The sequence below is a fragment of the Oncorhynchus mykiss genome, chromosome 7 (genome assembly GCF_057628025.1).
Source record: "Oncorhynchus mykiss isolate SJ-2025 chromosome 7, ASM5762802v1, whole genome shotgun sequence".
NCBI lineage: Eukaryota > Metazoa > Chordata > Actinopteri > Salmoniformes > Salmonidae > Oncorhynchus > Oncorhynchus mykiss.
In genome coordinates, this window is record NC_143028.1 from 25,701,552 (window position 1) to 25,715,397 (window position 13,846).

The 13,846-nt window shown below is 39.3% G+C and overlaps 1 protein-coding gene and 1 long non-coding RNA gene across 2 annotated transcripts in view; both read left to right on the forward strand.

The window, feature by feature from the left end:
• The window catches only part of LOC110527642 (ciliary microtubule inner protein 1-like), a 37,526-nt gene extending 33,994 nt beyond the window's left edge, over positions 1-3,532 (forward strand). Inside the window, exon 4 of the mRNA XM_021609050.3 lies at positions 2,666-3,532. Within this exon, the coding sequence (XP_021464725.1) occupies positions 2,666-2,821 (156 nt within the window). The 3' untranslated portion in view covers positions 2,822-3,532. The remainder of the gene's footprint in view (positions 1-2,665) is intronic.
• The window catches only part of LOC149982494 (uncharacterized), a 493,843-nt gene that overhangs the window by 442,818 nt on the left and 37,179 nt on the right, over positions 1-13,846 (forward strand). The gene's annotated exons all lie outside the window — the stretch shown is intronic.

Consider the following 13,846-nt stretch of genomic DNA (forward strand, 5'->3'; position numbering starts at 1 on the left):
GTTTTTCTATGTTTTGGGGCAGTTCTATGTTTTCGGCCTAGTATGGTTCTCAATCAGAGGCAGGTGTCATTAGTTGTCTCTGATTGAGAATCATACTTAGGTAGCCTGGGTTTCACTGTGTGTTTGTGGGTGATTGTTCCTGTCTTTGTGTAGTATTCACCAGATAGGCTGTATTAGGTTTTGAGTTCTCACGTTTCTTGTTTTTTCGTTAGTTTGTTCATGTATAGTGTCGTGAATAAAATACAATGAACAACCACCACGCTGCGCTTTGGTCCGCCTCTACTTCACAAGAAGAGAATCGTTACAATGACGGCGGGTTGACTGCTTTGTTCAGGGGCAGAACGACAGATTTTTACCTTGTCAGCTCAGGGATTCAATCTGCAACCTTACAGTTAACTAGTCCAACACTCTAACCACCTGCCTCTCATTGCACTCCACGAGGGGCCTGCCTGTTACGAAAATGCAGTAGAAGCCAAGGTAAGTTGCTAGCTAGCATTAAACTAGTGATTTATAAACTAGTGATTATAACTAGTATCTTATAAAAAACAATCTATCAATCATAATCACTAGTTAACTACACATGGTTGATGATATTACTAGTTTATCTAACGTGTCCTGCGTTGCATATAATCGATGCAACGCAGGGGGATGATTTAACAAAAGCGCATTTGCGAAAAAGCACAATCGTTGCACGACTGTACCTAACCATAAACACCAATGCCTTTCTTAAAATCAATACACAGAAGTATATATTTTTAAACCTGCATATTTAGCTAAAAGAAATCCAGGTTAGCAGGCAATATTAACCAGGTGAAATTGTGTCACTTCTCTTGTGTTCATTGCACGCAGAGTCAGGGTATATGCAACAGTTTGGGCAGCCTGGCTCATTGCGAACTAATTTGCCAGAATTTTACGTAATTATATTTAGACTTATGGATGCCACCCGTTAGATAAAATACCGAACGGTTCCGTATTTCACTGAAATAATAAACGTTTTGTTTTCGAAATGATAGTTTCCGGATTTGAACATATTAATGACCAAAGGCTCGTATTTCTGTGTGTTATTATGTTATAAAGTCTATGATTTGATATTTGATAGAGCAGTCTGACTGAGCGATGGTAGGCAGCAGCAGGCTCGCAAGCATTCATTTAAACAGCACTTTCGTGCGTTTTGCCAGCAGCTCTTCGCAAACACAGCGCTGTTTATGACTTCAAGCCTATCAACTCCCGAGATTAGGCTGGTGTAACCGATGTGAAATGGATAGCTAGTTAGCGGGTGCGCGATAACAGCGTTTCAAACGTCACTTGCTCTGAGACTTGGAGTGGTTGTTCCCCTTGCTCTGCAAGGGCCACAGCTTTTGTGGAGCGATGGGTAATGCTGCTTCGAGTGTGGCTGTTGTCGATGTGTTCCTGGTTCGAGCCCAGGTAGGGGCGAGGAGAGGGACGGAAGCTATACTGTTACACTGGCAATACTAAAGTGTGCCTATAAGAACATCCAATAGTCAAAGGTATATGAAATACAAATGGTATAGAGAGAAATAGTCCTATAAATACTATATTAACTACAACCTAAAACCTCTTACCTTGGAATATTGAAGTCTCATGTTAAAAGGAACCACCAACTTTCATATGTTCTCATGTTCTGAGCAAGGAACTTAAACATTATCTTTTTTACATGGCACATATTGCAATTTTACTTTCTTCTCCAACACTTTGTTTCTGCATTATTTAATCCAAATTGAAAATATTTCATTATTTATGAGCCTAAATTGATTTTTATTGATGTACTATATTAAGTTAAAATAAGTTTTCATTCAGTATTGTTGCAATTGTCATTATTACAAATACATTTTAAAAATTGCCCGATTAATCGCTATCGACTTTTTTGGGTCCTCCAATTTTTTTATTTTATTTTACTTGGCAAGTCAGTTAAGAACAAATTCTTATTTTCAATGACGGCATAGGAACAGTGGGTTAACTGCCTGTTCAGGGGCAGAACGACAGATTTGTACCTTGTCAGCTCGGGAATATGAACTTGCAACCTTTCGGTTACTAGTACAACGCTCTAACCACTAGGTTACCACTAGACAATGTCATGCATATTTTGTATTTTTTTGTAGGGGCGCCCACAACCTGCGCATTCCTGCTTTAAGTTCAACGGCATCATAAACTTTACCCAGTACCAGGACATTTTAGCCAAAAACCTGGTTGCTTCTGTAGGTGAGGCATTGAAAGGTATTGAAAACGGGGGTGCCAATAATTTTGACCTCTCTTTTTCAGAGAAAAAAATATATCTTGTTAAGCAAAATCTCTTTCTCTAAGGCATTGTTAGTATAAAATCATTTTCAATTTTTTTGGAGCATACAATATACAGTAGCTCAGTATTTTTAATATAGTTTTTGCTCACCATTATCAACGGTGCCAATTATTTTTTACCTGACTGTTAGTTTCATACAATCATCAAATAAAGGTGACATTCTGTACTGTCGCCTGCATATGAAACATTTGATCTCAAATCAAAACTGATGGATTTTTTATTTTATCCTCACTGTTCAAATACATATGGATGCGAGTGTACATAGTATTGCAAAACGTAAAGAATATGGTGCCATTTGGGATGCAGACGGAAATGCTTGGCCATGCGTGACACTGAGGTTTGTTGCAGGTGGGACCCTCTCCCCCTGTTCCGCAGACCACCCAGGCTCTGATTGGCTGGCGCTCAGCAGTGCCCGAGCTGCAGCTGGAACGCTACGGAAAGGTCAAGTGTGGGAAGAAGAGCTTTTTGAAGGAGCTTGGCTGGGCTTTCGACGCCTGCATATGAGGAACTCCCCCACCGCCCTCGCTGCTCAATATATGACTTTCCCTTATACTCTGCTCTTGTTTGTCTTTGTGTCCCTCTGTCCAGGTTCTTGCTCCCTCCTTTTTTGTCTCAAATACTCTAAAGTCCTCTGATATTAGCACAGTCAGCTAAAACACATTGGGATTTGATTTAACGCAATCAATTAATACTCAATCAATACACAATCTTAATCTGATTTTATTTACTTCTGTCTCTCTCACACTTTTTTAACACAAATTTGCAAACTATATCCAACAAAATTAGCGCAATGGGTACTTGATTTTGCTGCTCCAATGAAAATCACTTTATTATTAATAGGATATTATGTTATTTCATTCTATATCCAATGGTGCTGTATTCCCACAAGTGTCATGTATTAGTTAAAGGGCAATCTGCAGTTCAAACAAGCTTATATTTTGGGTTCTGGTGGGGTACGACAGACGAACTAAGCTCGTGATGCATAATAAGTCATGTTTGTCAAGAATCATTGGCCATATATCATGAATTTGAAGTCCAAAATGGATGTAGCAATCGCAGATTGCCCATTTAAGGGCCAACATTTTTATTGAAAAGATGTTGCTACAAAGTGTATATGAATTAGTGCATATTTATTTAGATGCATTTTTAGGAGGGTATAACATTTTTAATTTTAAACAATGTTTGTTCTATTTGCTAACTTTGGTATAATTTTTCAATGGCAGTAGTTGACCAAGTAATATCAATGTCTTATCTTGCAATTGTTTGTGTCACTTTCATAATATATTTATTTCTTTATTTGCACAGTGTATTTGAAAGAATTAAATTAAAAACCTGGGTAGCAATATTTTACATGACATAGAAAAGTGTTATTACATAGTAATAATCTAAGATTTACTTTTTTGGTGGATTCATTAAATCAAGCATCACTTGACACCATTTATCAGCTGCGTTAAATGATTACCAAGTACCAGAAAGTACTCATAATGTCCTACAAAATACCAGGTAGGCCTAAATACCAATGAAAACAGCAGAGCAAAATAAAGTGCAATCAAAAGATGTGTTGAGCAGATTCATTCTGGCAAATGTCTTACCCATCAGGGCAACACATATGGCGGTGTCACACTGAGCTTTTAATGCAAAGCTACAGCTGCACTGACATTTAAACAGACATGCTTTTTCTCTTTATGCAATTTATTAATTCTACCTAAGGGCACAACGCATTACACACATTCCACATGTGGCCATCTACTATTATGAAGCTGTCTGGAATTCAAGTCACACAGCTGTCTAACAGTAGAGGGGGATGTAATAATGACAATTATGTTGGATAAATGTCTGCTATTATTACTGAATATAGCTAGTCTGACTCAATGAATCTAGATAAAGCTAAGGAGACTACTGATATTCTATTAGAAGTGTGACTTTACTGTGAATGTTATATAAATTGAGGACAACTGAAAACATGTTTGTATTCTGACTATTATTTCACCATTGAGTAACATTGGGTACATATGCATACAATGCCAAAAACATTGGTCAAGGTAGTATGATAGAATGGTTATTGGTGCATGTGCTATGATGTATTGGCAATTTGGCACACAGACAGTGCTCTACTCTTAGCATGACCACGCGGTGACTCTTCCTCTCAAACGTTCCCCCCAGTCTGCTAAACTGATGTGTCAGACAGACACACTAGTGGGCCTGTCCCTGCACTGACCTATCTATACAACACGCATGCCATGCACCATCTCTCCCTGCGACCCTTACCCTGAGTTAAAAAGCCACAGACCCTAGTCTCTCACGTAACAACACAGACAGGCACTAAGGGGGTAGCCACAGGTCCATACATTTTCAAAGGAATAACTTGAATTTGGAAGACAACATTTATTTTTTTAATGTCAAAAGGTTTTGTAATTCCAGTCATATTATTTTTTGTATGTATGTGTTTGTTACTCAGCCCTGTACCTTGAGACTAATGCCCCATATAGAGTAATTGAATGCAGGTCACCTCATATTCAGATTATTTGTATTATATTTGTTGTTTCTTATCTAGGCTTGCCATAACAAAAGGGTTGAATACTTATTGACTCAATAGTTAATGACTCAAAAAATGTGGCACATGTCTCCATCAAGTGGATGTACAGAAGCAGAAGTCATCATGGTACAGTATATTCTACCAGGGGCACCCCCTTTAAATAAAATGTGTTTACAATGTGTTTATTCTGTTCCACTTTGTTTTTAATATTCTAAACTCTTCTAGACGCTTGACACATAAGTAGGTGGTTACTTATAGTGTCTTCAGAAAGTATTCACACCCCTTGACTTTTTCCACCTTTTGTTGTGGTACAGCCTGAATTTAAAATGGTTTAAATTAAGATTTTGTGTCACTGGCCTACACATAATAATTATTAATTGCACTTTAGATGGTGTATCAATGCACCCACCCAGTCACTACAAAGATATAGGCATCCTTCCTAACTCAGTTGCTGGAGAAGAAGGAAACCCCTCAGGGATTTCACCTTGAGGCCAATGGTGACTTTAAAACAGTTACAGAGTTTAATGGCTGTGATATTAGCAAACTGAGGATGGATAAACAATATTGTAGTTACTACACAATAATAACCTAATTGACAGAGTGAAAATGAAGGTAGCCTGTACAAATATTCCAAAACATGCATCCTTGCAACAAGGCACCAAAGTAATAATGCAAAAAAATGTGGCAAAGCATCTAACTTTTTCTCCTGAATACAAAGTGTTATGTTTGGGGCAAATCCAATAGAACACATTACTGAGTACCGCTCTACATATTTTCAAGCATATTGGTGGCTGCATCATGTCATGGGTATGCTTGTAATCATTAAGGATTGGGGAGCTTTTCAGGATAAAAAAGAAACGGAATAGAGTTAAGCACAGGCAAAATCTTAGAGGATAACCTGGTTCAGTGCAAAGCTTTTAGAGACTAAAAACATTTTTTTTCTTTATTTTTACTATTTTATACATTGTATAATAATAGTGAAGACATCAAAACTGGAATCATGTAGTAACCAAAAAAGTGTTAAACAAAGTAGCCACCCTTTGCCTTGATGACAGCTTTGCACACTACATGATTCCATATGTGTTATTTCATAGTTTTATGTCTTCAATATTATTCTACAATGTAAAAAATGTCAAAATAAAGAAAAACCCTTGAATAAGTAGGTGTGTCCAAACTTTTGACTGGTACTGTATGTAAATGAGATATTTCTGTATTTCATTATCAATACATTTGCAAACATTTCCTAAAACATGTTTTCACTTTGTCATTATGGGGTATTGTGTGTAGATGGGTGAGAAGAAAAAAAAACTTTATGAAGGTATTGTATACCTAACACTTTGATACCTCTATCATCAATCTAAATTATATGAACAGGAGCATTCTTTAGTTTTTTTAAAGAAACTATACTGATAGCTGCCATCTTTCTTCCCATCTTTCCAGTTTTGCCTACGAGTAGGATAAGTAGTGCAACAGAGTGCAACCTCAGCAGAGAAGACAGACAGTCAGGTTCTGAAAGATCCCAAATGGGTAGTGAGTCTGGAGAATGCATTCAGACATAATACCACATGTAAACTTTGTTTTTTGAAACAGAGAATTTAATTTATCACAATAACAGCAATACAAGTCGTTTTCAGATGGTTCTTTTAAATCTGGACCCTGGAAGTGACCACTGCATTAATGGCCTGCATTTCTCCAGATCTCTCTCTCTCATTATTTTTCTCTCTCTCTCCGCCACCCCTGCTGTCTCAACCTCTGAATGCTCAGCTATGAAAAGCCAACTGACATTTACCCCTGAGGTGCTGACCTGTTGCACCCTCTATAACCACTGTGATTATTATTTGACCCTGCTAGTCATCTATGAACGTCTGATGATCTGGCCTTAATGTCCATATACTCTTATCATCTCAATCCGGTGCAGCTAGATGAGGACTGGCCACGACTCTTGGTTTCTTCCTAGGTTTCTGTCTTTCTATGAGTTTTTCCTAGCCACTGTGCTTCTACATCTGCATTGCAAACTCTGTAGGCCAATTGCACTTTGACAATTGCTGATGTAAAAATGGCTTTATAAAATACAATTGATTGATTGATTTTATTAGAATTTCTTCATTCCTTTCTGCATTATATAAAAAAAAACATAAATCAATTAGCATCAAAGCCGGTGTTTGTGTGTGTGTCTTTGTACATGTGTGTGTGTCTTTGTACGTATGTGTGCACGTATGTGTGCATGACAGAGGTAGGGAGTGGGTCATGGATAGAGGAGAAAAATAAAGAGGGTCCATGTTAAAACAATAGAGACAGGTTTGAAGTTCACAGTGTTACTGACTGATAGACATAGTTACACTATTGATACATTGGGAGAGTTGTAGATAGGCCCTGGGCCCGGTTGCATAAAATATATATATATTTTTGGCCAGTAGCAAAACATTTTTATTTACGAAGAACACAGATACTATGTCCCAATGCTCTCAAAAAGCAGTATTTCCCTGTTACCAACCTTCATTCCCCTACAGAAAGTCCTTTCAAATCAGTCACTCAGGAGGATGATGACTAAAGGAAGCCATTTAATCGAATCGGGACACAACATTAGAGGGAGTTGAGGAAGGGGAGGGTGTTCCCAAGGCACAAAAGTGGGCAGCAGTGTGGGGCATTACTCAGTAGGGGTCACTGAAGGTGTCGTGTGGATGTCCTGCATCCCTGGGGACGGGCTTCCCATCAACTGTGATGGTTGGTACAATGTAGCACCAGCCTTTGTTCAATGCCGTTATACATAGCCCATCTCTAAATAGCCCACCCAATCTACCTACCTCATCCTGAGGTCATCCTGAGATAGTTGGATGGGCTATGTACAGGTGCAGTGATCTGTGAGCTGCTCTGACAGCTGGTGCTTAAAGCTAGTGAGGGAGATATGAGTCTCCAGCATCAGTGATTTTTGCAGTTCGTTCCAGTCATTGGCAGCAGAGAACTGGAAGGAAAGGCGGCCGAAGGAGGAATTGGCTTTCGGGGTGACCAGTGAAATATACCTGCTGGAGCACGTGCTATGGGTGGGTGCTGCAATGGTGACCAGTGAGCTGAGATAAGGCGGAGCTTTACCTTGCAAATACTTTTATAGATGACATGGAGCCAGTGGGTTTGGCGAAGAATATGAAGCGAGGGCCAGCCAACAAGAGCATACAAGTCGCAGTGGTGGGTAGTATATGGGGCTTTGGTGACAAAATGGATGGCACTGGGATAGACTGCATCCAATTCGCTGAGTAAAATGTTGGAGGCTATTTTGTAAATTACATCGCCAAAGTCAAGGATCGGCAGGATAGTCAGTTTTAAGAGGGTGTTTGGCAGCATGAGTGAAGGATGCTTTGCTGTGAAATAGGAAGCTGACTCAAGATTTAATTTTGGATTCGAGATGCTTAATGTGAGTCTGGAAGGAGAGTTTACAGTCTAACCAGACACCTAGGTATTTGTAGTTGTCCACACATTTTAAGTCAGAACCGTCCAGGGTAGTGATGCTGCGCCACGGAATGAGAGTTGTATGGCATTGAAGCTGGTTTGGAGGTTAGTTAACACAGTGTCCAAAGAAGGGCCTGAAGTATACAGAATGGTGTTGAATGCGTAGAAGTGAATCAGAGAATCACCAGCAGCAAGAGCGACATCATTGATGTATATAGAGAAAAGAGTCGGCCCAAGGATTGAACCCTGTGGCACCACCATAGAGACTGCCAAAGGACCAGACAACAGGCCCTCTCCGATTTTACACACAGGTCCCTGTCCCTGTCCCTGCAGTGTCGCAGCCACTCCACCTGAGCCAGGTACGGATGGCTTTCCACCTGAAGTATAGTAGGTTTGATGTTGGCTACGGAGAGCAAGTCTGCTGTTGAAGCTGGACAGGCCGATAGCCTTGGTCATGCCCTTCCCCACCAGCTTCTCCATGGTAACCCAAGTCATATTGTAGTTGATGTCGTCGCCTGGCATAGAAAATGTGCTGACTCGTCAGGACACTGTTGTTCAAAGGAGCTAACCAACAACACAACAACAGTAACCCAATCACTTAAAACTGAATCTGGAAAGACTGCAAATTAGCTGACATTATTTAATTTACATTTTTTGGGATATATCCATAAAAATTATGCCAGCTGTTTGATGATTTTGACTGGCTGAGAAACACTGCCTGCCTCTCTCTCTTCCTGACATGTTCATTACTATGGGACAGACAGCAAGAGATCAAATTTGAATAGACAGCAAGGTTTATACAAATCTCCGCTTTTGAAAACTTAATATTAGTCTAAAAGAAATGTGAGATAATGTCTAGATGCTTTTTATAGTGGACATGAAGTTTATAATTTGCCTGGCTGGGCTGATGAGAAGGTGGATTGCGCAGTCAAATGGAACAGATTAAATAGGCATTTTAACATCATAGATTTAGCTGTTGGCAACTTGTGGAATAGACAACGGCTGGAATGTGTTTTTAACCAATCAGCATTCAGGATTAGACCCACCCATTGTATAATTCTAATTATAAACCGGGTGGTTCGATCCCTGAATGCTGATTGGCTGACAGCCGTGGTATATCAAACTGTATACCACACGTATGACAAAACATTTATTTTTACTGCTCTAATTATGTTGGCAACCAGTTTATAATAGCAGTAAGGCACCTCGGGGGTTTGTGACCCCCTTGAGCCTTATTGCTTAAATAACCAACATACAATAAAAAACTATTTGGAAAAAGGTATTCATTAGCATCTTATCGCATAATTCTCAACATATCCCTAAAAACAGCAAGTTAAAATGTTTATCTTTGTTTACACTGTGTGAATGTTTGTTGGTCTTGTCGCCATGACGACAGGCTAGCTTGACTGGAGCTAACTTTAGCCAAGGTTTGCTTCTATGCTTTTATAAATGAAACTATCAAAACGTCATAAATAACAATTATATCATTACACTCTGCTTAACTTGGTGTTTCATATCCTATGCTTTATAACTCACTTACCATGATAATAACGTTTAAAATCATTTGTTTAACTTCTCTCTTCAGTTTTCAGTTGGCTCTCATGCAACTGACTCACAGGCTAGTGCGAGAGCCACTGTAGAGGGAGTGTGTGTGAACAATCAAATCAAATCAAACTTTATTTGTCACATGCGCCGAATACAACAAGTGTAGACCTTACTGTGAAATGCTTACTTTACAAGCCCTTAACCAACAAGTGCAGTTCAAGAAGAATTAAAAAAAGATTTACCAAATAAACTAAAGTAAAAAATAATAAAAAGTAACACAATAAAATGACAATAACGAGGCTATAAACAGGGGGTACTGGTACTGAGTCAGTGTGCGTGGGTACCTTTAGTTGAGGTAATTTGTACATGTAGGTAGGGGTGAAGTGACTATGCATAGATAAGTAACAGCGAGTAGCAGCAGTGTACAAAACAAATGGGGGGGGGGGGGGGGGTCAATGTAAATAGTCTGGTGGCCATTTGATTAATTGTTCAGCAGTCTTATGGCTTGGGGGTAGAAACTGTTAAGGAGCCTTTTGGTCCTAGACTTGGCGCTCCGGTTGCTGTGCGGTAGCAGAGAAAACAGTCTTTGACTTGGATGACTGGATTCTCTGACAATTTTATGGGCTTTCCTCTGACACTGCCTATTATATAGTTCCTGGATGGCAGGAAGCTTGGCCCCAGTGACGTACTGGGCCGTAAGCACTACCCTCTGTAGCGCCTTACGGTCAGATGACGAGCAGTTGCCATACCAGGCGCTGATGCAACCGGTCAGGATGCTCTCGATGGTGCAACTGTAGCAACTACTAGAGCGAGCAGCTCCCTCTGTGGGTGGAAACAAGCAACACGGAACATGAGAAAAAACGGTACTATTAATACAGAAAGTATTACTATTTCTGTATTAAAACATAAACAATTTCCCCTTTTCTTTGATGTTACAGACAAACTAGGACCAACAATAGTAGCCTGCCTCTGACTTTATCAGAAGCAAGTCCATACTGTTGTATAAATTAATCAATATAAAACCAACTGACGTCTTTTGACCTTATTTAATGCATTATACTAGCATTGTACTATGGCAACGCACAATTAATAAAGATGGTACCATAATGATAACTTTTGGTAACATTTATCATAATTGTGCGTTACCATGGTAGAATGTCTAATGCAGGTTAAAACCATGGTATTTCCATGATCCACAACTATACCATGGTATAAAGGAGGCAATACCATGGCAATATTTAGGTGCATGGGAGTACCATCATACTTCAAGGCTAAAACCATGGTACATTTCCATGATTCAGACTATACCATGGTATAAATGAAAATATCATAGTAGTATCATGGTATGAATGAACGTACCATAGTATTACCATGGCACATTTTGGTAAGGGAAGGCATGTACTGCAGAATGAGTATCTGGTTACCGTGGAGATGGCCTGATTCACTGACTAAACCTCTCATAAAAAGAGATTGCATTTATTTTGTGAGAGCAAAATAAAACTTCTACAATCAAGACAGCATAACCAAATAGATTCAGAAGTTAATAAACTTGTTTTAGCTAGCTTTGTTGCCATTGATTGTGCATCTTCCATTGTTTAGCTAAGTAGCTGAATGAAACAGTTAACTTTTTCACTTAATTTCAAAGGGGGGATTCACCTTAAAATGTTTTGTGCAACTGACTTAAAGTTAAAAAAGCATTATTTTTATGCAACCAGTGTCACGACTTCCGCCGAAGTTGGCTCCCCTGCCTGTTCGGGTGGTGCTTGGCGGTCGTCGTCACCGTCCTACTAGCCGCTACCGATCCCTTTTTCGTTTGTCTGTTGGTTTTGTCTTATTAGTTTCACCTGTGTGTATTTTGGTTTAATTAGCTTCCCTATATGTAGTAGTTTGACCCGCCCTTGTTTTGTGCGGGATTGTCTTTTGTTACGTGTGTACATATTAGGTCGTGGTGTATTTTGTTTTCTATACTGGACACCCTGTGGTTTTGGGTTGTCTGGTATAGTGCCCTGCGCCCTGTATTTTATTGGGGTTATCAGTTTGGTGTGCAATAGTAAAGCACTTTACTCCATTACTCTCTCGCTGCGTCTGATTCCTGCACACACACCTAGTCCCGCGTGACAACCTGTTTTGTGCCCACATTTTTAGCATGTTTTTTTGGCATTAATAAGTGTCAGTTTACAAACAATGCAAAAAATAGATATAATTTTGTTATTAAAGCCGCATACAAACATGGTCTCTTTATTTTGGTTTCTTGAGTAAGGCAGGTCCACAATGCAGGTGTTTCAGTGCTTTCTGTGGTAGTGGGGCAAGCCAGAAGAAAATATGTAGCGTTTCGCAGTGATTGGCTCAGTGTTCTGTCACTCATGGGGACACTGCGTCACCGCCAAGTCTAAGGGTAGACTTAGACAATTCTAGCCCCTTGGGCGATGCCATAGAGTTACATTAGAAGTGCCCATCCAAGAAGGCTCAATGTCATTGCCCACAGATAAAATGACGTCAAATCACGTTATATGTACAGTTGCTTTGATTGGATTGATCATGTCAACATCATACTTTCAAAATCTTAGCTAGCAGTCATCATCATGAATCAAGTTAACAATCTACTGACAAATCCTTTTTAATCCTTGTCATGTGAAGATAAATAAGAAAAATTATAGATAAAATGTACTGGTGCTCATCGGCCATTGGACATAAACACAACAAGTTGGAATTCGCAAATTCAACAATGAGTGGTTTGGAAGAAATCAGTGACAGTGGCTGTGTGGGCCCAAATCTGGGATTAAGGGGCTCTTTTCCAAGTTTAAAATCATAAACATTCAACGTTGGCCATGCTGTCAATGAAGCATGATTTGTGCTGTGCTCAAAACAACTTTTAACTCGGAACTTCAAAAATTTGACTTCAGTGAGTTCAAGACAACTGGGAAGTCGGGAATAAACGAGCTCCTGGGAAAATACGTTTTGAACGGTCATCCGGCCTCTTTCTAGAGCTATGACCTGAAGATCAATGACGTCATCATGATTTGATTTTTTTCTGAGTTCCCAGTTTTTTTGAAAGCACCATAAATCCAGAGAATGCCAGACTTTGATGACAGAATTTGCCCATGAAGGACCGCCGAGCCACCTTCCTGTTAAAGTGAGCACAGCACAACAAGGTGCCTGTGCCTCACCCTAACATAATTTTGTCTATTTACCCCTCTTAATTTTGTCTACTGTTCTGACTTGATGGTGCACATGTAGCCTATAACCTATTTTAGAGAAGTGTAATCATCACATATTGTTAGAGCTCTCATTGTCTGCTTATATGCCCTCTTTATTCATCCTATGGTTCTGACTTGGTGTACAGGGAGAACACTGTAAGAACGACCCATGTTCTGAATTCTGTCGCTGTACATTTCAAAAGTGCTAAAAAAAATAGTTATATTGACAACGTCCATCCTAGCTCACCCATTAATGTCTTAATCGAAATTACAGGTAGCCTCTTATCCGCTTGTCATCCCCCTTATGCCATAGTTTGTACATCTCAATTGTCATTAGAAACCACATTTGTTTAAGCAAGTTAACCATTCAGCTATGCTTTTTTTAAAGGCAGTAAATGAGGCTGGATGAACTGTTTCGCTGCCAGACAAAACTCTGCTGATAGCAAGGTGTAGCAGTGCTAAGATGTTGGGACAGCTTTATGTAGGCCCTAACAGTTTGTGGGCACCGTTTGTCGTTATAGTGCAATTCATGTATTGTTTAGTGTTGTGGCTTTGCTGGCATGCATCCCACTTAATATTTGTTGTTATTGCCACATCAAGATTTGCATGCTAAAATCGCTATTGCAACAGGGTCTATAGGTCTATAAGCTTTTGCATCAAATCAAATCAAATTGTATTTGTCACATACGCCAAATACAACACCTTACAGTGAAATTGCTTACATACAAGTCCTTAACCAACAATGCATTTAAAAAAAATAAGTGTTGAGTAAAAAAAAATAGATAAGTAAAACAATTAAAATAAAAG